Source organism: Astatotilapia calliptera, chromosome 23 (assembly GCF_964374335.1).
Source record: "Astatotilapia calliptera chromosome 23, fAstCal68.1, whole genome shotgun sequence".
In the NCBI taxonomy this organism is placed as follows: domain Eukaryota; kingdom Metazoa; phylum Chordata; class Actinopteri; order Cichliformes; family Cichlidae; genus Astatotilapia; species Astatotilapia calliptera.
In genome coordinates this window covers 23,754,346-23,781,877 of record NC_137443.1, presented here as the reverse complement: position 1 = coordinate 23,781,877, position 27,532 = coordinate 23,754,346, and the positions used below count along the sequence as shown (strand labels likewise).

At 42.0% G+C, this 27,532-nt stretch overlaps 1 protein-coding gene across 7 annotated transcripts in view; it reads right to left on the bottom strand.

The window, feature by feature from the left end:
* The window catches only part of LOC113016073 (nck-associated protein 5), a 187,367-nt gene that overhangs the window by 131,852 nt on the left and 27,983 nt on the right, over window positions 1–27,532 (bottom strand). Inside the window, exon 1 of one of the 7 annotated variants that reach the window (XM_080297111.1) lies at window positions 20,520–20,661. The exons of the other annotated variants lie outside the window; for them this stretch is intronic. Within the exon in view, the coding sequence (XP_080153237.1) occupies window positions 20,520–20,597 (78 nt within the window). The 5' untranslated portion in view covers window positions 20,598–20,661. Of the gene's footprint in view, window positions 1–20,519; window positions 20,662–27,532 lie in introns of those variants that run through there. 7 annotated transcript variants of the gene reach the window in all.

Below are 27,532 nucleotides of genomic sequence, written 5' to 3'. Positions count from 1 at the left end.
AGTCAAAGGTTAGGCCAACAGAATTTAAGATTTCGTTCTGGGCGTTTTGTTTTGGGGGGTTTTTTCACCGTACACTTGAGAATGAGTTATGACAGTGACTTCTCAAGGTGTGGGAGATATACTACATCTGATAGGGCTGTTAGTCTGGGCTTCCTGCCAAACACACAGATGTGTCTGCTGCCGAATACACCTGCCATCCAATACTCCAAAGTTTATGAGAACATCACCGGCAAAAGATGTAAACACTGCAAATTTAATTAGCGTCAATGAAAATGTATTCTCGTTTCCCCAGTATAATTTCTAATGACTGTGATCCTATCATATTATCCGGTAAGACTAAAGCCACTGCTGCTTGTATCAGGTTTAGTTCAGCCTTAGTTAAATTCATTAGTCTTATCAGGATGTTTCGGGGCTCTGTGGTGGTGATCCATCTCTCAGTGGTCTTTACTCACATCCCCAATGACCTGGCGTCATAATATCTGCTCAGCCATCAGGCGCTCATATCCTCAGACCCCGATATCTCCACTGATAGCCCTGCTGTTTAATCCCGGAGCGCGCAGCTTCTTGGATTAATGCGTGTTATTATTCATGTGGGAAAAACATAGAGGTCTGTGTGCTGTCAGCTTGATCTGTCAGGGAGGATTGCTGTCAGTGGCGGATGTGATCCCAGATATTTTCATCGGTCGCATAAAGGACAACCATTTCCTGCATCCAAATGATTTGATGAATTCATAAAGGAAATTGTTGATTCTTGAGAAGACACAATGGGCTGAGACAAGGTCACGACCTCTACTGCCGTGGGAGGTCAGCTCTTCTCTGTCCTCAGAGGCTATCATCTATCTTGGTTCAGTCAGAGACACTACAGAGAAAGACGCATTCGAAGAATCCTTAATAGAAATCTATTGGAGAGTTCCTTAATGGCAGAAATGTGGCTTTGCCCTCCCCGTTCCCAAAGAGCCAATCAAACTTACTGATCACGCTGCACAAATCACTCACTAATTCTAGTCTAATTTTAAGCACAGCAGTGAAATGAATGGAGTTTACCGTTATTAGATATTTATAGCTGTTCATTTTGTGGCTCGCACATGTGGACTTGTTCAGTTCTTTTTTTTATTTTTTTATTTGATGACTTTTAAGTTTTATGTTAGCAGTTTTTTTTACAGTTCTTTTATAGTTCTATAGTATATGCTGTATATATAGTTTCTATTCGTATGTCATTTCCTAGCGTCGTTTTTGTATTTTTGCTACTATAATGGTTGACAGTTTGTATAGTGCAAAATGGAAAAGGAAACCTTGCAAAATGCAAGGAATAAAACAGTTTAAATGAACAAAAACACTAGAGGTTGTTATTAAGCTATGACGTTACTTTTATTATTGTTGTTGTTGTTATAGGCTGTTTATAAAGATTGCATTATTCTACAGTCACACATGGGGAAAACAGTGTGTAGGAGACCAAAATAAATTTCCCATGACCAAATTATTGCAACTGTGCCATCTTGCTGCCTTGGGTTTCTTCTAAAACAGTGACCAGGTCTGCGACCACTTACGGTCAGGTGCCATCTCCAAAGCAACTTTGGTTCACCAAGATGGTGATAAAACCACAATAAGACAGAGTCTTACTCGTCCATCAATAGTGGCATAGTTACTGCAGGATAGGCTAAATGACTGCAGGCGCTTGGCCAAGTTGATAGGGTCAAGTTAGCAAATACTTGCAATCATTTTGTGATAATACAACAATTAACTGAAATCAGAATCACAAATCTTTTGCCATCTACAAACACAAAAATTCACATTAAAACACAAATTCATATTTCTTCCACAAATTGTGACATAGTCGATTTAGGATGGTGATTTAATTGCACTCAGTAATGTTATTTTTATAGAAATGTAACCAGAATACAACCAGTTGCCAACCCGTTGATTTGCAAAAAACTCACATCATAGAAAAGTTGCATTCTGGACAACCACTGACTTTTGCCAGCTGCAAGGTGGTTGCTATCAGCCACTGTGAGTTACCACTTTGGATCCTTATGTTGACCATGTTTAGAGACAGAAGACACCATATTTGTAACTACTAAGATTGCAGCTAATGCTAGCTAGCTTGGTTAGCAACATGCATATCACGTTATGGTTGTACTGCTAGGTAGATAAAATAAGAAGAATTTCATGAAATGCAATTGATTACCAAAACTATGATGGAGAGGTGGAAGTCCACCCACCTGTCAGTGTCCTAATTATGTTTCGGGTTTAGTTTAATTGAAATATGCAATTATTATTTTTTTGCATACAGTTGTGAAGAGGAGGAACTTAGCTACACAGACTAACACCTTTGTTTGTACTAGGCTATAAAAAAGGTTATTTTTGCTGTAAAGTTCAAAATTTTATCATGGAAGTCTATGAGGCTTGACAGGCTTTTGGAAAAAGCCTCAAGTTACTGCATGTTATTGCCAGATTACTGACCTATAACAGCTAATAACAGTAACAATCCCGGCTTTGAGTGTTCATTAGAAAATATTACATTTTGAAATGAAAACTAAAATAAAAATCTCTTTCTGGCACGCAGTTAATGAACCATCACTCATTAAATGTTGCTGAATCTGAGTTGAGTGCTTACACTACGCCTGATTGTACCTAAACTGTAACGCTCACACAGTGGCCTCATTGAGTAGAGGACGTTTGTGTAACAAATGCCTCCAGTGAGCAGGATATTCTTCATCTGCCTACCTGCTCCAAACGGAGGAGTGTCAGGCACCAAGGATTACTTCAAGATACAAAAGGGAGCCTGTTCATCATCTAGAATGGGTTTCAGCAGTTTGGGTTATCTGATGTTCTTCCTCCAGCAGCACCTACGGCCGGGCCCAGCCCAAACATCAACACCTCGCCACCGTCAGGAATCCAAATCCCAGCAGATTATCTTTCCAAACATTAAGATACGCTCCTTCTCCGCTCTTTGGGTTTGACAGAGTGTCCCATTCATGCCTGTTGGGAACAGTGGCCAAGCTGTTCATGCCACAAATCTCTCAGGGAGGGAGCTGAAAAAGTGCCTCAGATGTCAATATTTGATCGCTTCCACAGAGCTGCCTGTGTGGAAGAGCCTGTGGATGCGTGGTACACCCATGTGAAAATATACACGTGTGGATTTAGAAGTTTATATGTGTTTTTGCTGAATCTGTGTGCAAATTTCAAAATAAAAGTCAACAAAAATGAAGCAGTTAAGCGTAAAGAGTACCAAGACACCATCATATAGTTTGTGCACATAAGTAAGGCTGTTCCTTCTTTGTATGTGACGTCGAAACCTTTGAAAAAATCAATAAATATATCAACAGGAATGAAGGCGTTTGAAGAAGCATTTTTCAGCCAAGAATTGTACTCCAGCAATGGCTGCTCTGACCAAACCTCACGGCTGAATTGGATTAAAGAGCTACTGAACTTTGTCTGCATTATATATTTTTCCATTTGTCACATAAATCCCCTTTCTCCTTTTGCTTTGTCTCTTTAATCCCTTTTTATGTTCTCTGCCAAAACACACATCAGGGAGGAGCGGTCGAGGAATGCTACCTTTCCAAATATAAACAAACACTTAGTGTATCCACACTGGTACCAGTGTTTCCAGACAGGATGGGAATCTAGGAAACAGGGAGGGGGGGAGTCTGTTGTGTTGCCTGTGCCCAGATTTTACAAGCTTGGGGGTTCGCTGGGTTTTTATTATCATCTGGGGGCCAATATTCAGCCAGGTGTACTCTGAGCGGGAGGGAGGGTGGCGATGACAGAAATCAAAAGGAAACCTGGACCTGACAAGCCGCGGGAGAGCACCGGGGAAACCAGGGAGGCTGCTACACGAGAGAACGAGAAAGCAAGTGAGCGTCAAAGAGGATGAGAGAGACAAAGGGTACAAAGAAAGAAAGAAAAGGGATATTTAAAACTGCAACAGCTGCTGGGGAAAGAGAGCTAAAACGCGGTTTTGATATTGTGATTTTGACTTTACCCGAGGAGGTTTATTTTTTCTGTTGGGTGAGATCTAAAAGGTTCAGATAAAGTCGTGGACAGTATACAGTCAACACTGAAGTGCCTTTGCACCTGCACGCTTGTCTGTTGTCTGTTTGTTTTGAAAATGTGCACGTGAGGATGGATGACTCACTGCACACAAAATCTACCAACAGGTACAAGTAAAGTAACCTGAACCTGAACGGACAGCGAAGGATGGCAGTGACCACATTCGCACAGGTCGCCTGGTGGGAGGCACACACTCTGAGACAGATTGGTGAAGATTTGCGAATAACTGTTGCCTAAGTTATAGCTGTAGCACTAAGCTATACTGATGCTACATGCTTTCAATTAGAAAAAGATACCTAACGCTTTTCTAGCTGGATTTTTCAGACAGATAAGCAGCTTTGGTGAAGCTGAGGTAAGTGACATGGCGCCATCGTCTTGACAACAAGCAAGCTAAATCAGCACTACCAAAGCCCTCTGTATGTGAGATGCCCAGGCAGAGGTAAAACAAAGTCAAAGCAGCGCTAAGGGACGAAGAAATGACCTCTTCCCAATGACCAAACACGCGTCTCCACTATATAGGAGCTACCAACACCCAAACACCACATACAGGCTATGTCAATAGTGCTGTGCTGGATGGAGCGTGATTTACTGGTTACGTTCCTCCATAATAGCGATGGAGAGTGCTGTTTGGGTAGGGATATCTGGTCCCATTGACATCATAGCGAGCCAAGAGTAGGACAAACTGTCTGAAACAGCTTATTTAGAGCCGTCTAAATCCTGAGCTTTTGGCTCACAGGGATTACTTGTATATACACTGACCTCATTGTTTGAAACTTAGCCATGTTTAATATGAGCTTCCACCATTGTAACAGTAAACACAAGACCAAAAAAATCAGGAGAAACATAATAATAATAATCCCCTTCAACTGAAGTTTCCCAAGACCAGAACCGTAGAGTTAAATCGCAGCAGCTAGCTACTATTAATTATGGCATACATATAAACAGAATACGTAAAACACTGGTGATTATGTCAGTGATTTAAGCCAAACATCAGTCAGTCCTGAGCCAAAGGACAAGTGACAACACTTTGGGGAAAAAGGAACAAAAAAAAGAAAAAACGAGCATGAGAGAAATCCTTTGGCAAGTGACAGAAGAAGGGGCAGATCAGAGCAGAGGGCTGATGCTAACCAGATGTTGGTTGGTTCGCAGGGGTAAGCTGGGCTTCTGTTTATGCAGGCTTTGACAGACAGGCACCACACCTAACCGAGCCACGCTGTAGCCGAACAGTTCTCCAAGAGGAGGAAGGCTCGATCCAGCCGCAGCAACGGCGCTCACTACACGGGAAATTAGGTAGATTATAGATCGAGCAAAAGACCTCAAGAGGATCCATTTAGCACTATCTGCCTGATACTTATTGTACACTCTTTGGAGGCTTTGTTTGCACTCAATGCTTTTGGCTTGTTGCTGGTACGTTCTATATTTCAGTGTGTGTGTACAATTCTGATACAAAACCCACGAAGCAAGGTTTAAAAAGAAATCAGGAAAACATTACCTACTGTGCCAGAGTTCAGCTGAGAGGACAAGAGAGAACAGCATCTCAGGTAACAAATCAAAACCCGCAAACAGGACGAAATCCCTTCCAAGCGTGTGTTTTTGCAGGATATTTCTTGCCTGAGACACTCCATCAGATTCCCTGACAGCTCACGTACATTAGCTTCAGGACTCAGCTTTATCACGGCCTCTCCTCTGTTTAATCCAGAGGCTGATTTATTGACGGGGCCTGTCTGTGCGCTGAGTCGGCCAGCCCAGGTGCCGGGCAGATGTCGAAGCAAGCTCGGAGGCAAAGAATTGCATTCCTGCTAGAGAAAGCATTAATGTCAGCCTCTGATTTTCGGCACTGGTAGGGGGGGAAGACAGAGATTGCCTCGGAGGCATGCAAGGAAACCATAAGCAGAGAAATGGTAATGTGACAAGCAGTAGGCTCCTGTCATCCACAAACCCACCTGTGCCACTCATACTTATCAGGTCCACATCCCCTATCTGGCCTGGCAGACACAGGGTCCAGATATAGTGCGGTGTTTCTTTTTTTTAACTCAGGAAGCTGGAGCAGAATAATAATAATGAGAAATGTGAAAGGAGATAGGATATGGCGACTTCTGACCTCTGCAGCAGGACTCTGTGCTATGATTATTACAGTGGTCATGAATTATTTCTGCGGTGATCTGGATGCTCACTGCATCTTTCCAGACAGATCGTGGGGTAGGCGGCAGCCTCGGGGTTAACACAACAGGTTTGTTTGAATTCGAGGTCCAACCAGAAAGAAAACTGAGTGTGGTGGGGGGGAAATGAATGAGGACAGAATTCCCTAAACAGACAGGTGCCCATGACCACCACTCGAGTATTCTTCGAGGCTTCAGAAATAGCTGTGACTTTAAAGGAGAGAACTGCAATGATAGTTTTTTGGGGGGGGAGTGGACAGGCGGATGACTAACTGACAACTAAACAAATATTTTTAGTCACAAAGGGCGGGGTGTATCATCTAATGAGTGCATTTAGGCATGTTCATGATGAACTACCAAAGTTCAAACTAAGCATCAGAATAGGGAAGAAAGGTGATTTAAGTGCCAGATGGGTGGTCCAACTATTTCACAAACTGCTGATCTGCCAAACAACCTTCAGTAGAGTTTACAGAGGATTAGGGCTGCCACAAACTATTATTTTGATAGTCGACTAGTCACTGATTATTTTTGCGATTAGTTGACTAATCAGATTCTGCATCCATTGGACGTAAAACGTACAGCTTATTGCACCAGCAGCATCTGCTCTTATATAACTATCATTAGCTTACAGCTTTAAGTGTTTAAGGTATGTGCTAACTAAAAATAAAGACAAGATGATACATTTTAATGAAATTTGCAGATTGTTTCGGTGGAGTTTAATGAACTCAGCCGTCTGCTCCTTGCTATCTAAAATATAACAGGACACCGGAGTATATTCTCGACCATCTCACACTTCTGATGATCTGCTTGACGTTTATTCAGCTGTGTAAAAACTATAACTTTAATCTCAGCTAAACCAATTCACTCAGGAACAAATAAAATACTGAAAAAGGCCAAACAACAACATTTTTAAGTTATCTAAGTGACTTATATATCATGTTTAACCTGAGTAGCGAAAGACAGCGGTGGGTTTGAAAACGATTTGCCGGGAGTCCGGTGTTCTCACCGGCTCTAGTGAGCCTTGAACCCCGGCTAGCTATCGAGCTAGTGGGTAACAGACGTCTCCGAAAACGTCAGAACGCTTTTGAAAATATGTGGTGTCTTGATAAACTGAGCAGATATTTGAAGTTTACACAGTTACATTCTCGCCTGAAAATATGTTAAACGTTTATTTTGTGACCCAGAAAGAATAATAAAAGTAATATTAAAACTAGCTAGCTGCCGCCATTGTTGGAACCTGAGCTGGGCCGCGCTATGAACTCTGGGATAGGCTGGGCCACGAAGGATACACTCGACCCATCCTTCAAATCTGGGGAAATGAAGGGCACATTTGTCGGCTGCATTTGTTGGAGTCTTCGAATTTGGACAGCCTTCGTCTTGTCGCTGTAACGTAATCGGCCTACAAATGTGGGCACAGGAGGATGCGGTTCCTGAATTTGGACACAGCTACGATACCGGAGACAGCTTCTTCTTCTTTGAGGTTTAACGGCAGCTGGCCTCCTTGTGCATGCAGTGCTGCCAGCTCCTGTTTCAGTCCGTTATTACACTCTTAAATCCTACTACTTATTTCTGCGTCTTTCAGGATCTTACAAAGCTTCAAACGACCCGTCGACTATTAAATTAGTCGTCGACGATTTTGATAGTCGACTAATCGTGGCCGCCCTACAGAGGATAGTCTGAAAAAGAGAAAATATCCAGTGAGCAGCAGTTCTCTGGGAGAAGATGTCTTGTTAACGCCAGAGGTCAGAGGATAATGGCCAGACTGCTTCAAGCTGATAGGAAGGAGTCAGGAAATCAAATCACCACTTGTTACAGCCAGGCTACGCAGATGAGCATCTCCACAGCAGCAGAACACGAAACTGAGATGACAATTCAGAACCACCAAAACTGGACAATAGAAAACTGGATGTTCTGGTCTGATGAGTCTTGATTTCTGCTCCAACGTTCAGATGGTACGGTCATCTGTGTGATATGGTCATAGGGTGTGCCGGCTTTTTTTATTTAAACATAAAAACAATCACTTGAGCCTAAAGGAAAAAATTGGAATACTGTGAAAAAATGTTGTTATTATTCCTGCCCTACAGGATTTAAAAAGCAAACACATCATTATGCTGTTTTGATGGAAACTGAAATTCTGACACTTTTAACTCGTCACAGAAAGACCATGTAGGTCTTACAAATGTGTCTGCAATTTGTGGGTGACCATCATTGAAACATGACGCTGAGTCTGTTTCCGATCTGCGGGTAAGTGCCGCCTCACAAAGCTTACAGGAAGATTTTTGGTCTTATATTTCAATTTCCACGTGAGTGCAGCAGTTTAAGCCTGAAGACATTATCTCCAGGCTACTGCATCCATTTCATGGGTTAATGTGAACAAAGACCTCTCACTGCAGCGGCTTACCGCACTCTGTCAAGTGATCTGACAGAAGACTGAGGGTCCAATAATTCAGCAGCATAAAATATTTAAATCGACCATCATTGACTTTTAAAGGTATTGTTGCGGCCCTTTTTCGGGAAGCTTTTTACGGTCAGAGCTCATCCAGGTTAGGAAGGAATTTCAATATGAATCTGGAGCCAACCACACGCTGTATTTACACAGTTAATGGCACTAAATCTTTGTTATCATCTCAAGTGGAGTCGTATTTTTAGCAGCCATTTTTTTTGTTTTATTTCATCCAGATGGGAGCCGGGGAGGAATCTGACATCAGTGCTGTTTCTCATTAAGCCTCTCAGATGAGGTGACATCAGTAGACTTTTGCAGCAGGGCTGAAATACACTGGATTTCTCCTTGAAACAGGCGTGGGGTTAAAGGTCTATCTGATAAATAAATCACATTTCCATCAACACAAGAACTCATTTTCCAAACAGGAGCCCAAAATCAAATATTATTTGTTTGTGCTAAAATTAAGTTCATATCCTCACAGCACTGAAACTCTTTGAGATATTTCCAGATATTTCGGAACGTGATAGTGTCGCTACTGTGGGAAAATCTCGCAGAGCAAGGACCTGAATTTCCTTTGCTTACACCAGCTATTTGCTCTTACAATAACAACACTGTTCCATCATTATTATTTGTTTACTCGGCTAACCCTCTTTATCTGGGGCAACCCCCCCTCTTTTTAGCGAATGCTCCAGCATTCTCTGAACCCTCTGGAAGCCATTTCTCAACCAGACCTTCCAATAGGCTGTTTGAAAGTGAGGCACCAGCTTCATTCTGAGAGTTTACAATAGCACACCCATCAGATGCCCTCTGCCCCTAAAAGCATTACCTTCAGCATGAGCTTTTTACCATGGTACATAATACAGGACATGCTAGAGCACTCTGCATTGTTCCACTTGTAGGTCAAAAGTTGGGCTGATCACATTGGCTGTAGCATTAATGGGGGTGAGCAGACAAGATCCTTTCACTCCATGGTAGAGTAAACAACTCTCACTCCTATAATATCCTGTTGTGCAGAGGGGCTGGAAACAAGAATGATTGGAGTCCCATGAAGCTGTAGCCCCAAAAATGCAACTTAATAAGTCAAAGTTTATGAAAAAATCTTGAAAACATGCTACATAAACTGGAAATATAGAGTTTTTGCCACACATTCACATTCACTGCAGTGCTTTAATGGATGGCTTTAATATTATATGTAGTTTAGGGTTAGTATCTTGCTCAGGGACACTTCGACACACGGATTAGAGAGGCTGGGGATTGAACCATATAGCTTCCGAAGAGCAGAGAGTCCCGTTTATATCTGCCCTGCAATTTTAAATGTATTTGACATAAAAACTAAAATGAGGGATTCTTTTCATTACTCTTAGCTCTTTCATCTGGTTTAGATTAGTGTGGATATTTTTTACGGTTGCAAATATGTCAGATCTCCTGTTTAAATAATTTGGTGATGAGTTAATTAAGAAAAAATGAATAAGCACAACTTCATAATTTGAGAGGCATGCTTGTTCGCTCTGTCATTAATTTGGGTAAGAACATCTTTCATATCTGTTTGTTAAACAGCAAGCACCTAATGAGCTTAGTTTAGAGTTAAAGATACAAACTCCGTGTTTGGTCATCACTGATCTTTCACCATCTTTTATGGGGAGGAAATTGTTACTTTCCCTAGTCTTGTGTTGCATATCAGGTGCTGATGACTGATCGTGGCGTTTTGGGTAACGAGGCCTGAAAGGAAAGACTAAGTCAGTGTGAAAGTTAGTTGCAGTTAGGGCTGCTCGATTATGGCAAAAATGATAATCACGATTATTTTCACTGAAATTGAGATCACGATTATTTGACAATATTTATTTAACCCGTTAAGACCTACTATAGAACCAAGTCCACCAGAGCTTATATTATTTTTTTTTACATGCTGTAGTGCCATTTGTGGGAGCATTTCAAGTTGCTATACATCAATACAACTGTTATAGCCCATATTTTAATAATATGTATGCATTAAGTCCATAGTAATTACATAAATTGCAAAAAAGTGCAATAAACTACAAAAAAAATTGAAAATCGCTTTTGTTTTCTTTACATATATTTCTACTTGGAGAAATTTAAGAGGTTTATCCCTCAAAACTTTAAATACAATAAAGTTGCAAAAAATAGTTTCCCACCACAGGAAATTTATTTTGAGTGTCTTCATAGTTTTATTTTGGAGATACAGCAATTTTTATATACTGCAGGAAAAACAAAAAACAATCCTATGATGCAAATTTGCAAAGAAAACAGCAGGTGCATCATTTCACTGTGGGAAGTGTTACGAACAGCTGATAGGAACGGCAAAGCGTGTTTCTGGAATATTATGTTTTTGTTCCTGCAAGCGCTTTTTATGCAATTTTTGCAAAGAACGAAACCATGACCGAGGACAAGCTGATGGCATCAGATGTAAGTACAACTCCTCCGGTTTCATATGCAAAACAAATTATTGCGCTAGCTTACACGGTTCAGGTTCTACAGGGATTTAAAAATAGTTACGCAAAACGGAGCGTGCTGCTCTGACCGGCTTTAAAGGGTTAACAATGACTTTAAAAAAATAATATAAAATAGTGTGCAACACCACTGAAGTTTTTTTTTTTTTAAACTCTCTTTTCAACCAACGGCAGTCACTCTCCTCTCCAAATAACTTCTGCTTAGCTTTCCGAGCTTCCCTCGGGTCCTCTTAATCAGCGGTCTCCAACCTTTTTTGCGCCACGGACCAGTTTATGCCCGACAATATTTTCACGGAACGGCCTTTAAGGTGTTGCGGATAAATTAGGGAGGGGCTAATAATCGGCTCAGTCATTTTTAATGATCGTTGAAAGCCCAGATCGTAATCGTGATTAAAATTCGATTAATTGAATTAATTTCACCATTTTAGCACATAAGAGGTCCATTTACTGTGAAACCTGTCCTGAGATTATTCAGATGCTTTCCAGGTTACCGGTCCATGCTGGACTCGAGCCATGCAAGCAGTTGGGGAAGTGGGTCGGAAGAGAAAGGCTTAATAATGCACTAATTCAACCAGTTTGACTTGATTTTCACTGACCTCTCCTCAGTGTCTCAGCTTAGGCAGGGATATGAGAGGGGAGGGGTGGGGAAGAGAGAAAATCCAATCAGGGAATACCTCCAAAATAAAAACCTGTTTCTGAGTGAATAAATTGAAGGAGGCAGGATTGCATTGCAATATTCAACAAAGGCCAAATACAGGATGCTTTGTTGGGCAGTAATCACACGAGGGCCATTTCCAGCAAATTCATGATAATCCCAGAGAATGAAGGTAATGGAATAATCATAAGGCTCTTGTTTGCGCTGCATAATTTTCCGCATGGAAATCTATTGGCTCTACAGCTGTTGAGCCAGATGGATGTTGGGTTGCTGTGTGATAGCCCTCTGGTTAGCTCCCACAATAGCCCTTCATTGACCATGGGACCACACACAATGGCGATTGTTGACCACTGGAGCTGCAGACAATCAGCCCTGAGGGTCAAACGGGTCCTCTGCGAAAGCATCCCTCATTCAATCCTGTTCACCTGAGGCTCGCTCCGCCTCATAAAACCCCAATCACTGCTCTGCTGTCTGGCTACGGGGAGGGAAAATCATTGAGTGCCATGAGCACATCACCATAAAATTGACTTATGGACTCATGCAAGGTATACAGATCATATGATATCTTTAGAAACTGGGCAACACTCAATAATGTCAGTGGCTCCAGCAGCCGGATGAGCCATACAGACAAACATTGCTGCATGCAGATGACATTGATTAATCCCGTTTCGCTCTGGTAGGAACAAGCTAGCTTTTAATGTTGGAGTTTAGCATTCAAATAGCTTCATCTTATAAATCAACCACTATAAAAGGATGTTCAGTTTTTTTAATACTTTATCTTTGATTATTTAAGAAATCAGCATTTAAAGGTTGGAACCAGGTTGGAAGGATGAAGCTAAACTAATTTAAGACAGACTTTTTTCAGTGTGTAATTGCATAATCTTCTAGCCAGTGACTTTCCTTTAAAATGGTGCGCCATCAAAGAAGCTTTCCCTCTAATCATTGTAATAACTCTGCCCTGCACCTCAATTGGATGCTTGGCATTTGAGATAATGTGCCCACAGTGTCATGATAAGTGCTTTAGAGCCTCAAGAAAGCAATCGAGTACAGTGTTGAAATGCAGATTGCTTTCAAAAAAAGAAGCAGGCTTCCTTTCCAACCTGCAGTGTGATTAGCAAAGTTTATGGTCTGTATTGCCAAGGCAGGGAAAAGACTGAAATGGACTACCTATCGGCCCTGACAGGACCCAATGATAGCAGAGCTGGCATGAAGGTCATTGCCTCTTGACTGGTGAAAGTGTAGCCGGCAGGCGAATATGGTGAGCCGGACTGCACTCAGCTCCCTCTCTCCCTTCTCAGTGACTTTTAACAGAGTGGAGACAAGGCTAGCATCAGCCGCAAACGCTTCTGACAGTGTGCATTAGCCACGTCAGAGGAGACCGGGTTCCCTACAAACAACACCTTATTATAACGCGACGCACTGCAGCAGTTTGAGGCAAAACAGGTCCCTCCGCTTTTGTTGCCTCCGCTCCGTCGCTTTGTTTGCATATGAGTGAGTTCCAGCGCAGGATATTGTGGAGAAACATTGCAGAGAATGGCTTATACAATGAAAATAACCGCTGGCAATTTTTTGTAAAATATGTCAGAGAGAATTAAAACCATTTTACAACAAGAAGCAGCACAAACCAGAAAGCTTCCTGTTATCAGACTTGAAACTCCAACCAGGAGTTTCCACCTTTTCTTTTCCTCTAACGTACCCTTGCAGCGATTACAGGAATGGCTTTCTATTTTCAACTTCCTCATCTGAAATTTACAGAGTTTTTGAGTGGGTTTTGGTTAGATAACTTCATGGTACAGTAGGTTATTGTTTTAGTTTACTGAGTAGCAAAAAAAACCATTGTGTAGGTTAATCAGCATCAGTTCATCAACTAATCAATTAACAGTTTCAAAGACATTGGTTGGAAAATACAATATTTAAAATACTGAACCTTCTTCTTCGTAGCTTCTGCAGCTTTTGGGCCAAATCCTGATTGTTGGTGATAATTCCTGCACTATCGGTTCTTGACATTGACAGCCTGGAGCTTCTGCACACCCACCTGCATTTTAAAGACTGACCAGTACAACAAACATCCTCAGAGACCAGCTTCTTCTAAAGTTTCAGGGGTAGTTTAGTGAAAATCTGTGTATTTTCCAGCACACAAAGTGGCTCTGAGAGTATCAAATTAACATTTTGGATCCATGGTCCTGCGTTTGACTCCACAGAGTTTGCATGTTCTCATGCATGTCTCCCAAATGCTTGACGGAGCTGCAGAAGCTGGTGATAGCCTAGCATACTCAGCCAGATGGTGGACATGTACATGCTCATACAAGTTAGTTGTGCTTGAGTACTTTGCTCGCACTATACGTCTACACAAGTGGCACACCGCTTTGGTTACATCCTAGGTTTACCTCTTTCATCGGGTTTAAAGCCAAAGAAATCCCAAATTGGCAACGTTATATTTTTTTTAGTGCTGTTAGCGTTAACGCTCCATCATCAGGACAAATGCGATTAACAATTAACCCATTTGGAGCACAGACTGAGTCTAAATCCCTGAAATGTCTCTGTTAATGCATTTCAGCCAGTTTGTCCAAAGTTTGTTCGTTCTGCGCTCCAGATGGGTTGAGTGCGTTAAATCACTGTTAATCGTGTTAACACCGCCTTAACACTGACAGCCCTAATTTTGGGGGGGGAATTAGCTCATCCATGTTTGGACTTCTGTGTTGTATATGCGCAAATCAGTCCATGCATGATTACATTGCTCCACCCGATTATTGGACGGACGATTGTCGGTTGAAAAATCTTTACATATCGCCCAACCCTAATGGCACGTGCATACAACTGCAGATATTATGAGGGAGAAGGGTTGACTTTTTGCATACATTTGATTTATTTGCGAATGAAAGCTTTTAAAATGTGTAAAACGCAGGAGATTATTACCTTGATGCGTCCTGGTGCAACAAAGCTTCAGCTACAAACATCTGTGCCAAATGCTCCAAAAGCAGCTTAAAATGAAGTTAAGGTTGCTTTTTCAGATTGAGGTTATTATAATTAAACTAAAACTAAATTAAAAGATAAATAAAATAAAAACTAGAACTCTACTAGAACTCTAGAAAGTTCAAATGAACTTAAACATTTTCAAAAAAAATAACTACAAATAAATAGATAACTAATGTGGAACAAGCAAGCTCACTCTGAACTGAACTAAAAGCCCCACACTGTGATACAAATCAGCATTCACACTCCCGTGACAAGTGTTCTTGTAAATGCCCTGAAGCATTTAGTAGCCAACTTTATTTTTGTCAAAATCTGCTCCCCTGCCAACGCTTTTTAGAATTTCTACAGAACTTCATTAAATTTTCTATTCAAACCTGTTCAGCTCCACTCAGTTCTTTAGTTAAACCGTATTTCCCTGTTTGTTGAAGCCCTGAAGCGTCACACGCAGGTTATCCAGCCACACCTCGACTATACCAACAACACATTCTGAAAGACAATATGAAGCTGTCCTGACGCATGTATGCTTTCCCCTCTGGGCTCCAAACCTGTGATGCCTCACACAGCCGGGCAGGTGATCTTTTGTGTGGGAGGGAGTTGATGATAAAACACGGACAAACACATTAACTCCCAGTGTGTGCACAGTATGAGAGCAAAGAGCTTCAGCGCAGAGAGGAAGGGAACTGAGCAGTGAAAAAGCAGAAAAGATGAATGAGGCCTCAAAACAAATAAAGGAGAAAAATGAAAGACAACTGTGCAGCAGGCTTTCTCCCCAGTGTATAGGAAAAATACAGCAGCACTATTGTATTGTCTAGCTCTGCTGCTGGGGCCTGACAGGCCCTTTAATGCTGTAGAGCCGTCTGTAAGAGGCTGTCATCAAAAGAAAAGCACAGGGGACCAGAGGACGGTCGGTCAGGGCCGGGCCACTGTGCGGGGACACAACCAACTGGAGCACCTGGAGCTCAGAGCGGGCACACAAAAGACGCACACACCGATGCTGACGCACAAACACAGCTACACACACATGAGATGACCATGTGGCGGCACACACGAACCTCTTTTTTAGTGTATTTGCTTGCACATGAGCAAGCAATGATAATCTGAGTGCACATGAATGCTCACATGCTGCACACATAACCAGTAAGAATGTGTGTAATATCACCAAAAACCTGACAGCAGTGGTCAGTTGTTAAATGCAGTTAAAGCAGCAGCTGTGTGGTGGTGACCTCACGGGGTTGTGTTAGTAAATGCATAAAAACAGTGCAAAGACAACGAATAATAGTGGTAACCAGGAACTTGGACTTGAGACGCTTGTTGAAGACGAGCGGCAACTTTCAGGGTTGAAAAATGAAGCCAGCACAGGGGTGTCAAAAACTGCAGTTCCTTCTAGTGGCCACTTGAGGGTGTCTGTGATGAAAATCAATCCAAATATACTTCCATGATATAATGTCAAACTTCACAGCGCAACATAAACACATTTACAGCCTGACGCTAAAAGTGGTTTTGGCCTTTATGAGTAATTTCCACCTTCGTGACAGCTGTACATAACATGGAAGTTTTACATGACTCAGTAATTTAAAGTGTACGAAAGCTTAAAATTGTTTAGGGTGTGGCCTCTTTGAGTGACAGACAAGTCCTGAGTAGTCTTGTTTAGTGTCTAGTTTGGTTCAGCTATCCAGATTCTCTAATAAGTTCATTGTAATTTAAGTCTGTCTTTAGCTAAACAACATTAGCATCCCACAGATTTCCATTGCTGAGCAGATTCTGTAGGGGTACTGTGCAGGTGAAGCAGCACTTTTGTCCATATAGTGTGTCCTGGATCCTCTTTGGGGACTAAGTTCTACACTAAACTTGTGCAACCGTTTAATAACAACCACAACTTCTGAGCAAAACACAATTTTTCTGCTGATTATTTTTTTTGGAGCAAAAAAGCATGAATTTTCTGAACTGTATAACTGAAAGTAAATCATTACCCAGCTTCTTGAAACAGTGTTGTGCTCGCTTTCAAAGGCAACTGTATTCACGACTGATTTTCTGGTGAAGGTCATATAAGAGACAACGACAGTCTGCCACAGATTTACGAGTAACTGTTGGGATATTGAGCAAGACGTGAAAGACAGTAAATCCCGCTTGTGCGACTGCGCATCGCTGCAGCTTCAACAGTTATAATTACAACCATTCTCTGTCAGTGTCTGACAGCTGGCTTCCCGTAGGAGCAGATTCTCTCTCGTAAGTGAAAAACCCAACGTTCACTATAACCAACTCACCTAAATCTCTCTGCTGAACAACACTACCTGCCCACAAATTGAAATTTTGCGTATTCACCGCAGCACCAGTGAACACCGTGACCTCGATATTTTCAGAAGTGTGTTTGTGTGCCTGTTTTGGGTGGTAGCTGTTGTGGCGACAGCATAATGTATGCAAAGCTCCGAAGCCGAGTTTTGGCTGTTGAAAGCCAATAAGGCGGTATCAAAACGAGGGCAGAGTTAATTAATCATCTCGGCTTCCTTTTCATGGCCCTCCCGTGACTGTCCCGGGGGCTCGTGTGTGTGTGTGTGTGTGTGTGTGTGTGTGTGTGTGTGTGTGTGTGTGTGTGTGTGTGTGAGGCAGCAAAAGCAAGGCAGGGAGGCAGGAGGGTGGTGCAGGTTGCAGCTGGGGGTTATTAGCATAAAGTAATGTGAGCCAGTAGACTGCTGAGCTCCTGTAAGCCTGCTGCAAACCTCCAAGGACAAAACAGGAAACTAATGACACCAGATTTATTCACTGACCACGGGGAAAGATAATTAAAAGACAGTAGATGACGCTGCGATTTAAAATCATTTACCAACTACGCTTCTTATGACATTTTTTAAAAACACCACATCAGCTCTTCGGGATGCCGTAACCAGCGCATTTGAAAAGTCACAGTGGTGGTTTTACTGATTTTGTGTGACGAGAAACGATGCCTGCCATCAATCATCATCACCATCAAACTGTGACTCTGGATGCCGCTGCTAATTAAACATCATACGGGAAAAGCAAAATGTTTTCCCAAAGATTTCATACATTTATATTGTTTTGTTTTCTGAGCTCTTCCTCGAGCCGTCTCGCCGCCACCCATAATTAGTTTTAATCTTTTGCAGCTGCGAGCAGCTCATCTCTGTCTCTCGGTGCAGTGCGATGTGGCAGCTCAGCTCCATCAAAACACAAAGGTCGCGTCCAGGCTCACACCCTCGTTTATTCAGTCAGTAGTTCGCTCACTGCCGAGGCACAGGTGTGCTATCGCACAGCTGCTTTTAGGATGCAACAATTGGGACGTGTTGCTTTTTGGCTAAATGCTAATAACCTGCTGTTTAGCACCAAATCACAACAACAGTCACCTTGAGTCGCATTACGTTACACTATAAAGAACTTACAATAACACAGAGAGAAGAACACTAATAAAAGTGTATGGCTGTAATGTTCTGCAGAAATAATTTCTTTAAAACTGCCTCAATCAGTATTTTTTCAGTTCCCACCCTCACCCCTAGAAATAAGCTAGGTCACTAGCTTTGGTTTGGGAAAGGCCTCATCGTGATACTTGTGAGAGGAGCTGACAACCAGAGAAAAAGGGGGAGGGAGGTTGGGGTATGAAAACAAGAGTAAATGTGTAACTGATGCAAGTAGGCATTTATGACCAGAAGGGGAGTGTTTGGGGTGTGTTCCAGCTCCTGAAATTCAGATAAATGACCTCCAATATATAAGCCATGAAATGCAAAAAACTACTTGTATTAGCACGCTTGGTTTTAAACCATTAGCAAGTCACAGTTTTCAACATAATAGCTGCTTCCAGCAAGTCTTTCCATCTTGCATAATACTAAAAAAAAATGGAAACGATTAAGGGAACTGATACGGTACGCTTATTATGGTCCGCCTGGGATTATGTAATGGATGAAAACATGCAAAATGAGATGGATATTGAGTACAGAAAGGGTCTTTTTGTCCTTTGTTATATTTTTATTTTCATTATGGCCACAGGGCGAGCTTTTATTTTGGCAGCACAGTCATTGCCAGCTGAGGAGATTAAAGAAAAGGGAGAAAAAAAAGCACTCCTGGTCTTTTAAGGTGCTTCGCAAGCAAACGGAGCACAAAAAGTCAGCATTTGCTCTCGGCCTCAGAGCGCCTAATGCTTTCATTCAATTGACAGTAAAAGCAACGTTAACGGGGAAGAGTCGCTCGTGGCCCTGACACAGCTTTATTTTGATTTAGGCTTTAAGTACATCGTCAGTATTGAAACTGCGGTGGTGAAATACTGAGCGCTATAATGCAAACATTGATGCCGCGTTGCATAACGGCCAAGAAGAAAAAGAAAAAGCAGGACATATTCTGCAAAATAAAAGTCTTTCAGGCTGGAAAAAGACTCGTGGGACTGAGTGTGCGTGTGCGTATGTTTGTATGTACATGTGTGGAGGTTTGGGATTGTTGAGGGGGGGATTTCTAAAAGGAGCACAGGGAGAGATCTGGGCAAGGAAGAGTGAGAGAGTGAAATAGGATGGAAAAATGCAATCATGCATCGCGGCCCTCTCCCAGCTCCTCGTCGTGTGTTGCTTCCCCCTCCTTCCCCTCCACGAGCCATTAGTCACTATCCAGCTCCTGTTAATGTAATTAGATAAAGGATATATGGAGTCTCGGAGCTCAGCGGAGACATTTGTCTGCATAATTGTGTCCGAGCAGTGGCCGAGGCTAAGAACCCCTGGATTTCCACAAAACACCTCTGGCTTACTAACCCAGAAAAGGAATTTACAGAAGGACAGAGAGAATGAAAGAAATAGACGGGTAAAGATTAAAAATCCTCTCTAAAGTAATCTGTTTTTTACAAAATATCTGTTGCTGTGTTCCCTGTTTTCCTGCCAATCCAATAAGCACTGCATGTCTTCCATTTCAAAACGTATAAACCCATCCGAGAGTACAGAGAGTCGAGCATCAAAGAGTTGTCATATCTGAAAGGCATCCTCCAACAAAAGGTGGTGTATTTTTAGATCTCCTGTTGCCAGAAGAAGTTCAAATGCTGGATTCTCCTCCCCAAAATGCAAACCCATCACCACATCCTACTAATAAACTGTCACATGTTGCGATCCATCTCAACCACATGGGGTAAATAACTACAGATGGCAGCAGGTCCCCTGACTCAGACCTTCTGGAGGGGTATCAGAAATGTAAAACAATCTCAATTCTCGCATCTAATTAGTAGTAGTCATAGCTTGCCAGCGAGTGACCTACATATGAAACACGTAAAGTGTTGGAGATGCATGACGCGCTGCCGAGGACTCCGGCATTCCCGTGCACTTTGCGAGGCTTGGACATGCACACAGTGAAAAGCAAAGAGAGACTCAAAACACTCTGATTCCTCTTTTTGATTAATCCTCGACAGTCCAACAGAGAGCATCCTTAGAGAGCCACATACATTTAAAAGTAGTCAACAAACAGCCACTTTAGCCGAAGACCAAAGATGCAAATACAAAACGCACACTCCAGATTTGAACTACTACTTCCCTTTGCTCTCTGCTTGGCTTTAACATTTCCTCCATCAACATCTCTCACTCCTCCCTCCTGCACTTCTTACCCAGGGCAATTCCTGCCTCCTGTCTGGGGCACAAGCAACATAGTTGGGTTTGGAGGGCAGGATGTTAGCCTGATTATCACCCAGTCAGACCTACATCCAGCTCCAGACAGCCTTCCTCTTGCCCCAGATACCTCCTTTGCTTGCGGAGGGTTGGAAAGGAGGGGGGGTGAACGTATGGACCGGCACTCACCGCGAGGAGCTCCAGCAGGGGGATGCTTCGGATCCTCCCGCTGACCGACACAACGCCGTGGTCCACGAACTGGCTCATCCTGCGCTCGCTGTCTCTCGTCTGCTCGCTTCCTCTTCTTCCGCTTGGTTCCACACTTCTGCCCTAGCTGAGTCTCAGCTGCTGCCTGCCACTGGGTGTATGTGTGCGTTTGCATTCAGCGGTGTGTGCGCGCGCACGTTTGTGTATGTGTGTGTGTTGGAATGATGATGCAGCAGGCAGTCGTGCAGCCCTGGCAGCAAAGTGCCTCTTCTGAGTTCTCTCCTCGGCGAGGCCACACCGGCATTTTGTCAATATTTAACCAGCAAAGTCAGGCTGGATTAAATCACCTGGGCAAGACCTACAGCGCATAGTTACCCAGGAGACTTTGTGTGCACTCATGTTTACATGTTTGTGGCTGAAGCAGTGAATTGCTGGTGTTTGTGAGTGCGTGTGAAGACATAAAACATTAACTCATGTCACGCAGAGGAGTCTGATTCAGACTCTGAGTTGGCGGTTTTGCCCGTTTTTGGCGACTCCAGCTTCAGACCAGAAACTCACACTTCTGCCACTTCAGTATTACCACTGCTGTTACCACCGCTGGCAACAATCTTAGGCCATGTAAGTGTAAAGAAGCTAATGAAGCACCTCTCTGACTTTCGCCTAACGACTGTTTCTCAGCATCACAGCTCTTATGACTTGTGAACTCTTGCAGGAAACTACTGTGTGCCGATCTGCAGACATTTTACTTGGAAGACATGTAAGCGGAAGGTCAGAGGACAGATCCTGTCTTTATAAACCACTTGTTTTTATCTACCTTAATTAACAAGGAGCAAAAGTTTTGGTACTTTGAAGCTTTCTGGGGACTATTTGCAATTCACTGCTTATTGACTCAACACATTCGCTGAGAATTTATTTGCATGCAGGTAAAGCAACAGCCTTGAGAGCAGCCGAAAGCAGACACAAGCTGACATGCAATCTCAAACTGGCTGGCCATTGTTTTATTACCTTTTGTAATTTATCTGCATTCAAATACAATAACCGGAACAGGAAGTCTTGGCCTGGATTTCCGTTGGCTACAGTGCAAATCCTAATATATTGGCTACTGTCTCCATATTGATTTAAACACAGCAGTAATCTTCGTTATTTAGCCACAATATTAGATGATAAGGACACTGGTCAGAGGCAACATTTGAACATCTGCATTTTTAGTACAGTTGCCCTGATAAAGCCCATTCACTGTGGTCACATGCTTAAAAAACAGTTACTTAAATGTAGTTTGGACCCTGGAAAAGTATTCTAGACCTTTGTTTCCAAGGTACGTGACAATCTACAGCTCAAGCTGCCAAGGAAGATCACGTGATCGTATCAAAAGGTTCCACAACAGCCTCTAAACTGACCTCTGGGTTAGATCGCTTTCCGTTGTTTTCAAGATCCCGAGTCAGCTTCTGCCACCTCCGCTGACCAGTTTCCTGAGTGACATGCTGAGAATGAACTTCAAATGTCAAGATGGGGGTTTGGATTTACTCACAGTGGTTTGGTCAAGTAGGCCACACAATAGATAATGGCAGTTCTCTCATTCAGAGTGTAAAAATGTGGAAGTGGTTTTGGGGGAACTTCTACATTTCTTCCTAAAGTGTACACCGAGAGTAGTTTATTTTTGCATGCCTGATTGATGTAGTTCCTATCTGGTCTGTAGGAAGTTTCAGTAGATGATTCTCAAACTTTAACCATTTAATGGTGTCAACTACAAAAACGTTGACCACTGAGTCTTTGTCCTTTTTGGAAAAGTTGTTAGAAATTGAGGGGTGTAAAAGTTTGGACTTCTGGGTATGAAAACCAGGAAATTATAATTAAGTAGAGCCGACCGATATATCAGTGGATATTAGCAATTCGACAATATCAGTGTCTGCATTTATGCAAAGCAAAGAAGAGACCGTGTTGGTGCTACATTGCCCATAAGAGAGCACTCTGCAACTTTTATGTTCACACATGCTTGAAAACACCACGAACACAACAAAAATCTAATCTAAGAAGATTTCCGTAGAGCATAACGGAGTAATCCCTGGCTTGTTGTCACAATAAAGCAAAAAGGTATTTTTTAACTATACTCTCGTTTTATCTTAGCAAGGACTCAGAAATAACTACACATAACAACTTTTGGGGAATTCTTGATTGGTTTTGTTTGTCTGAAAGAAAAAAATATCTGTTGATCTGCTAGATTGGCTTTAAATCAGCAAAAATCTGTATCTGTCTTAAAAGTCCTATATCAATCAGATTCTACTCTTAAGTAGACAGTTCACATACTTACTATAAATCTTGCACCAAGGATTGAACTCATAAGATCAGCCAGGCTTCAATATTTCAACCAGCAGTGAAACTATATAACGTATATAACACAGACCATATATGTAAAAGAAAAACGTTGCTACCTTGACATCACCCACTGGCTGGCAGATCTCAATTTAGCCTTTTTGATGTTCACAATCTTTTGGGTGGGGTTTGGAGCCAGAAGTTATCACTTGTGTACAAACGTGTACAGTGTTGAGTTATAAGCTAATGCTGCCAAGCTTTGTTAACAAGCAGCAATCATTTTGACTATATATTTTTTTAAAAATCTGGTGTTCAGTGACTCTAGGATTTATATAAAAACTCACCTCTTGTACAACAGCCATAAAGGGGGAAATGAACTACAGACACCAAAATGTTTTTGTACCAGGCTAAAAACTTGTTTATTTCTGCCTTAACATTTGGCTTTTCAACATTAGAGCCTATGGGGGCTGACTCACTTCTGGAGCCAGAGGAACTGCAGTCTTTGGCACTTCCGAGCTGACTTTAATTTTCAGCCCTGGCAGTTGCTGCTTGGTATAAATTACATGATCTAGAAGCTCCAGTGGGACTATTTCAGAGGAGTTTTTCCACTGACATCTCCTAAAATGACATAGTTACATTTTGCAAATGTATAAATCACCAAAAAAAAGCATACATGTGCAGTTTTACAGCTGGTATAGCAGCAAACCATGAATATGAGTCCTGCTCCTGCTGACCTATATAAGCTATGTTTTTTTTTTCCAATAGAGAATAAAGCTCATGACCTTAAGCTATCACTGTGATTGATGGGAGATGAGTGGCAGGTGGTGCTCCTGTTCAAACGAAGATTACAAACTCATCAGTCATCAGACGCCTGGGCGAGCTTCGCAGAGGAATTTATGACATCTGACAGAAGCTTCACACTGGCCAGGTTTTATGGAGCAAACAGAGGTGATGCAGGTGCAAAATCATTGCCCTGCCCAAAAGCATTCCTGCAGATGAGTAACCGCTTACCATCAAAGCAGTTTTCATTTGGTAATGGAACTTTAATTAAATAGAAAAGTACTTTGAATTCTATTGTGGTTTTACTGTTGGTTTAGAGATGAGTTATTTGACTGACACCAGTGCTGCCAGTCATCTGTTCATTGAACCAGTGTGAGCCATTACACAATACAAAGCTATGCAGAACACATAATGAACATTTTATCACTTAAATGAGGATCCATGTCTCTATAATAAAGACAGAGATTTTCATAATGCATCCTTTGGTAATTTAGGGATGCTTCATTTGTCAGTGAAAAGGCATCATGACACTAATGCCCATATAATGGTTTTGGTCTGGAATGGTCCGAAAATTGAATCTGGATGGGAATGACTGAATGTTTTAGTAATAGATCTTTAGCAAATGAGACAGTCCATTTGTCAAAGCTGCAATGAGATTAATGGTGAAATAACATAAATATAATATTATAAATTAAGGCCAATTATTGTGTTTGGAATGGCCATAAGACAGCAGTGAGGTAGGAATTACTAAATAATTTACATCATTTATCAAGTTGGAAACTATTTGCAAATTACAAGGTAGTCAAATTCCAGAGCATGTGCATCATGTATGAATCCAATGAAGAAAAATCAACCAGCCCCCAACACTTACAGTTTTCACCTTTAACCCTTTTCTCCAGGTGCGAGGAAGCTCTGTAGGAACTCACCCGACAAGCCAGACCAGTATAGGTGCGACAGAGCGCCCAGGAAGGCAGAGGGTAAGTGATTCAGAGGTCATTGTGGCACTTCACGACCACCAACCAATGCAAAGAGCAACTGCAGACTAAGAACAGAAGCAGAAATTCACTAGTTTTCAATGTTTTTAAGACAATAAATGGAAGATTAATGAACAGTAAAAATAACTGCTGGCTACAGCCCCTATTGAAGGATCAAGCAACAACTCTTTGTCTCCGACTAATGAATTTTACTACTAAATATGCACCAGCTATTCATATACTATTTTATCAATATGTTTTTCATCTGTGAGATGACCATGAGCCAGCATTTTCTGATAGATTCAATCAAACATAAACACTATAATCCATCCAGGAAAGATAAACTTTATATGAGCTGAACATAGCATCTGGGTATAGAGAGTGAAGACCTGCTTTCCTCTCGTGGCACCTTGCTACTGGATCACTGCGGTATCCTATCTATTCCCTATGCTATACACAGTGGTGTTTTTCTGCAGGTTAATCTCATAGTTTAATAGATCCGTTTTGTAGCACATTAGAAGCACATTATCTGCTGACTCAACTTCAACTTATATTTATACTATTCACTCACGTGTGTCATTAGGGATATGCTAGCTGAGCATAGCTACCTTACCTCTTGGCCAAATCACTACTAGCATATCTTCCTAAGTGTCAAGTGTTTAGTTATTCCTCAGGCTCCTTTAGTAACAATGACATGTGTAAAAAATGTAGCCTGTTCATAGCTTTGGAGACCAGGTTCAGACCCAGCTCCACAGCTTTAAAAATCCTGTAGCTAGCCAGATCCCTGTAGTCAGTGCAGGCAAAGATAGCTTAGCCCGAGGATTGCATTTCATTATTAGTAATTAAAAACTTCAGGCTCTCTTTGCTTACTTCTCACCCCAAATAGGCTGCAGCAGATGGCCATCCCATCTTAAGCCTGGTTCTGGCAGAGGTGTCTTTCTGTTCCTGTTAAAAGGGAGTTTTTCCTTCCCACTGTCGCCAAGCACTTACTCATAAGGGGTGGTCTGATTGTTGGTTCACTGTCTTAAAATATAGGTATGCACAGTTATATATTTATACCAATCTATTTATGAATATACAAAGAGAATTAATCATAGGAGATGGTTAGTTTTTACCTATATTTACTGCTTTTGTTTGTGTCCCAGTACCACGGTGGTCACACATTGGCCTTAACTTATATACGAGTGAGTAGCATTAGCAATCTATAGCCAAAAGTCAGTGTTGTTTATGTTTTTTAGCAAAATTGAAAGGAAGTACACCACTTTGTCTCGTGTGAGTGAAGATTTAACCCTCCTGTTATGTTGCGGGTCCGATTGACCCAGAACATAAGAGATGTCACATGTCATCTGCATCGCTACAGAAAACGAAAAAAATCTAAATTCTAAAAGAAAATTGTAAAATAATCAGTGCCAGTGTTTCTGACACTTTTGGATGAGTAAATTTGCCCTGGGTCAAATTAAACCAGGAACATAATTGGTGTTCCTGGAAACCAACATAACAGGAGGGTTAAGATTGGGTGGGCCCTGTGGAATTTTCTGGTTTTTAAGTGGGCCGCAGCTCTCTTAACTGTTCATTTTAAGAAACTGCGGTCTCTTGTGAAATAAATTAGAAGATAAAGCAGGGTACACTTTTGGGCGGGGCTATTTGTGTTTGAATTCTTATCATTTAAGTCTCAAGTTCTCGAAAGTGAGTCAGACACACACCTCACCTGTGAAATCTGGTCTCAAAGGACAAATATGTTGACAGCTGTTTTCTCTTGCACTTTTTCAAGGCGTGTCACACCTACAAACAAGGTTTCCTTTGGAACTGGTTAGTGACACACTATCTTAGGCCGACCGTAACATGTGTCATCATGAGCTTCAATCCTTATCTCTTAATCCAACCAGCAAAGTGAAAACTGAAGCAGAAATCTACAAGTTAAAACAACATGAGTCAGAAAATGCCAAAAAACAAGTGAAAAAACACTAACAGGATGCAAACCATGATCTCCTATCAGATAAATCTGCGGCTAAAATGGGACCTCTGTCTCTGAACAGACTACAACAAGCCAGCTCCCCACATTTAAAGCCCTGGGCTTGGGAAACCATGCATGAAAGAGCCCTCTCAGAGCCCAGCTGAGGGTTTGGCTCAGCGTCCGATGAGGAGGATGTGATCACAGGGCGGCCTCTGTGCGGAAGAATAGCCAGGACGCGCTGCCGCACCACCTTCTGCCTCCCACACCCACACCCAGTCTGCCAGGAGGTTATACAAGGAGCTTGTCCCCCCAACCCCCACCCCAGCTGCAAGGTGAGGAGGTGGGTTTCCTCTCTGCTGACAGATGCAGCCCCTCCTCAGCCTCCTCTCACTGGGCTCTTAATCTGCACGTCCAATCCTGTTAGCCGCCCTCTGTCAGTTTCAAACCCAAACCTGCAGCACCAGTTTGATCCAAATATGGTGCCTCATCTGCATACGATAAACAAACATCCCTGGAGATGGATCTTCCATGCCAGGTGGACGAGGTTAACACCGTGGGTTAAGCCCTTCTGCCTGGCTCATGTTTCAAGTTTGTCTGCTTCTGAGAAAAGAGTATGCATGTTGGGAGCCATGCAGTAGACGCTCTTTAAGCTATATACAAAAAAACATATCAGAGAAAAGGCTTATAGGTCCGTAACAGTTCTTGCTATTCAAAATTTAAAATGACTGGACCCAACAGGAGCCAGCTTTCCTTTGATGATTTCAAACATGACTTCAGTTTTTTGAAATATAAATCCATTTTCATTTTGTGGGCTTGTAAAAGTCAGACGTTCATAGAGGATGAATATGGTGAGGCACGCTGAAATCAAAGCTGCCGCAAGTTCACTGCATTTAATAACATTTCTCCACAGTAAAATTATAATTTTTTCAAAAGACCAAATTTATATGGACCACACTTTAAGTTACTAGTTCCTGGTT